Source organism: Sinocyclocheilus grahami, unplaced genomic scaffold (genome assembly GCF_001515645.1).
Source record: "Sinocyclocheilus grahami isolate Dianchi unplaced genomic scaffold, SAMN03320097.WGS_v1.1 scaffold939.1, whole genome shotgun sequence".
Lineage (NCBI taxonomy): Eukaryota > Metazoa > Chordata > Actinopteri > Cypriniformes > Cyprinidae > Sinocyclocheilus > Sinocyclocheilus grahami.
Genome location: NW_015506118.1, coordinates 159,635 through 160,527, shown reverse-complemented (window position 1 = coordinate 160,527; position 893 = coordinate 159,635). Strand labels below are relative to the sequence as shown.

General features: G+C 34.5%; 1 protein-coding gene across 1 annotated transcript in view; it reads left to right on the top strand.

Annotated features, from left to right (window-relative positions):
• LOC107564474 (cingulin-like) overlaps positions 1-887 on the top strand; it is a gene marked incomplete at its 5' end in the record, with an annotated part of 7,700 nt that extends 6,813 nt beyond the window's left edge. Inside the window, one exon of the mRNA XM_016249567.1 lies at positions 398-887. Within this exon, the coding sequence (XP_016105053.1) occupies positions 398-521 (124 nt within the window). The remainder of the gene's footprint in view (positions 1-397) is intronic.
• Positions 888-893: the final 6 nt, after the last annotated feature.

Below are 893 nucleotides of genomic sequence, written 5' to 3'. Positions count from 1 at the left end.
ACACACACACATATATTATGTAAACACAGACTTTTATTTTGGATGCAATAAATTGCGATTGATCAATTTGACAGCCCTAGAATACATATTATTTTGTGTTAATATAAATTACATTTTTGGAATAAGTATTTATGTATAAATGTATTTTATTTTAATTATAAATAAATAATTGTGTTAATATATAAACCATATTTATATATTAAACAAGTATATACATAAATATATATAGATTTTTATCCTATCATGCATTATTTATAACTGTAATACATATATAATAATTATTCTAGACTGCATTTGCATGAAGCTATGAAGTCTAACGATCTTTAATATCAAGCATGTTTTTCTAGGTTAGTGTTCATGTTGATCTAATACAGTGTTTTGTTCATTTGTCCTGCAGGAGGAAAGAGTCGAGACAAACTCTGGAAAGCCTGAAGCTGAACCTGAGTGAAGAGGATGATGATGAGGAAGAGCAGCAACAGAGCCAGTCCAAACCCACAGAGAAGCAGATCTCTCAGGTGTGACGGGACCAGACCTAACCGCAGCTAAAACTGACAAAACCCAATGTAAACCTGCCGTTTCCCCTCAAATATCAAAGACTTCAAACCAAAACAGATCACACAAACCACTTGAGTCCAGGTCTACGAGAGAGACCGGATCCAGAGAAGCTCCGCATTAAACAGGAAGTGGAAAAGCTCTTTCCTGTGGACTGACGCTCTTAGGATTTTATTGATAAGTTCTTTCAGGAGAATCTGCTTCGCCGTCACTGCCAAATCTGGTTACAGTAAGCTATTGTGTGCATTAGTTCTTTATCAAGCTCTCCTTTCTGTTTCTGTTGTTATTTTCAGTTCAATCAGCTGTTTACATTATGCACATATTAATATAATGGAGATAGG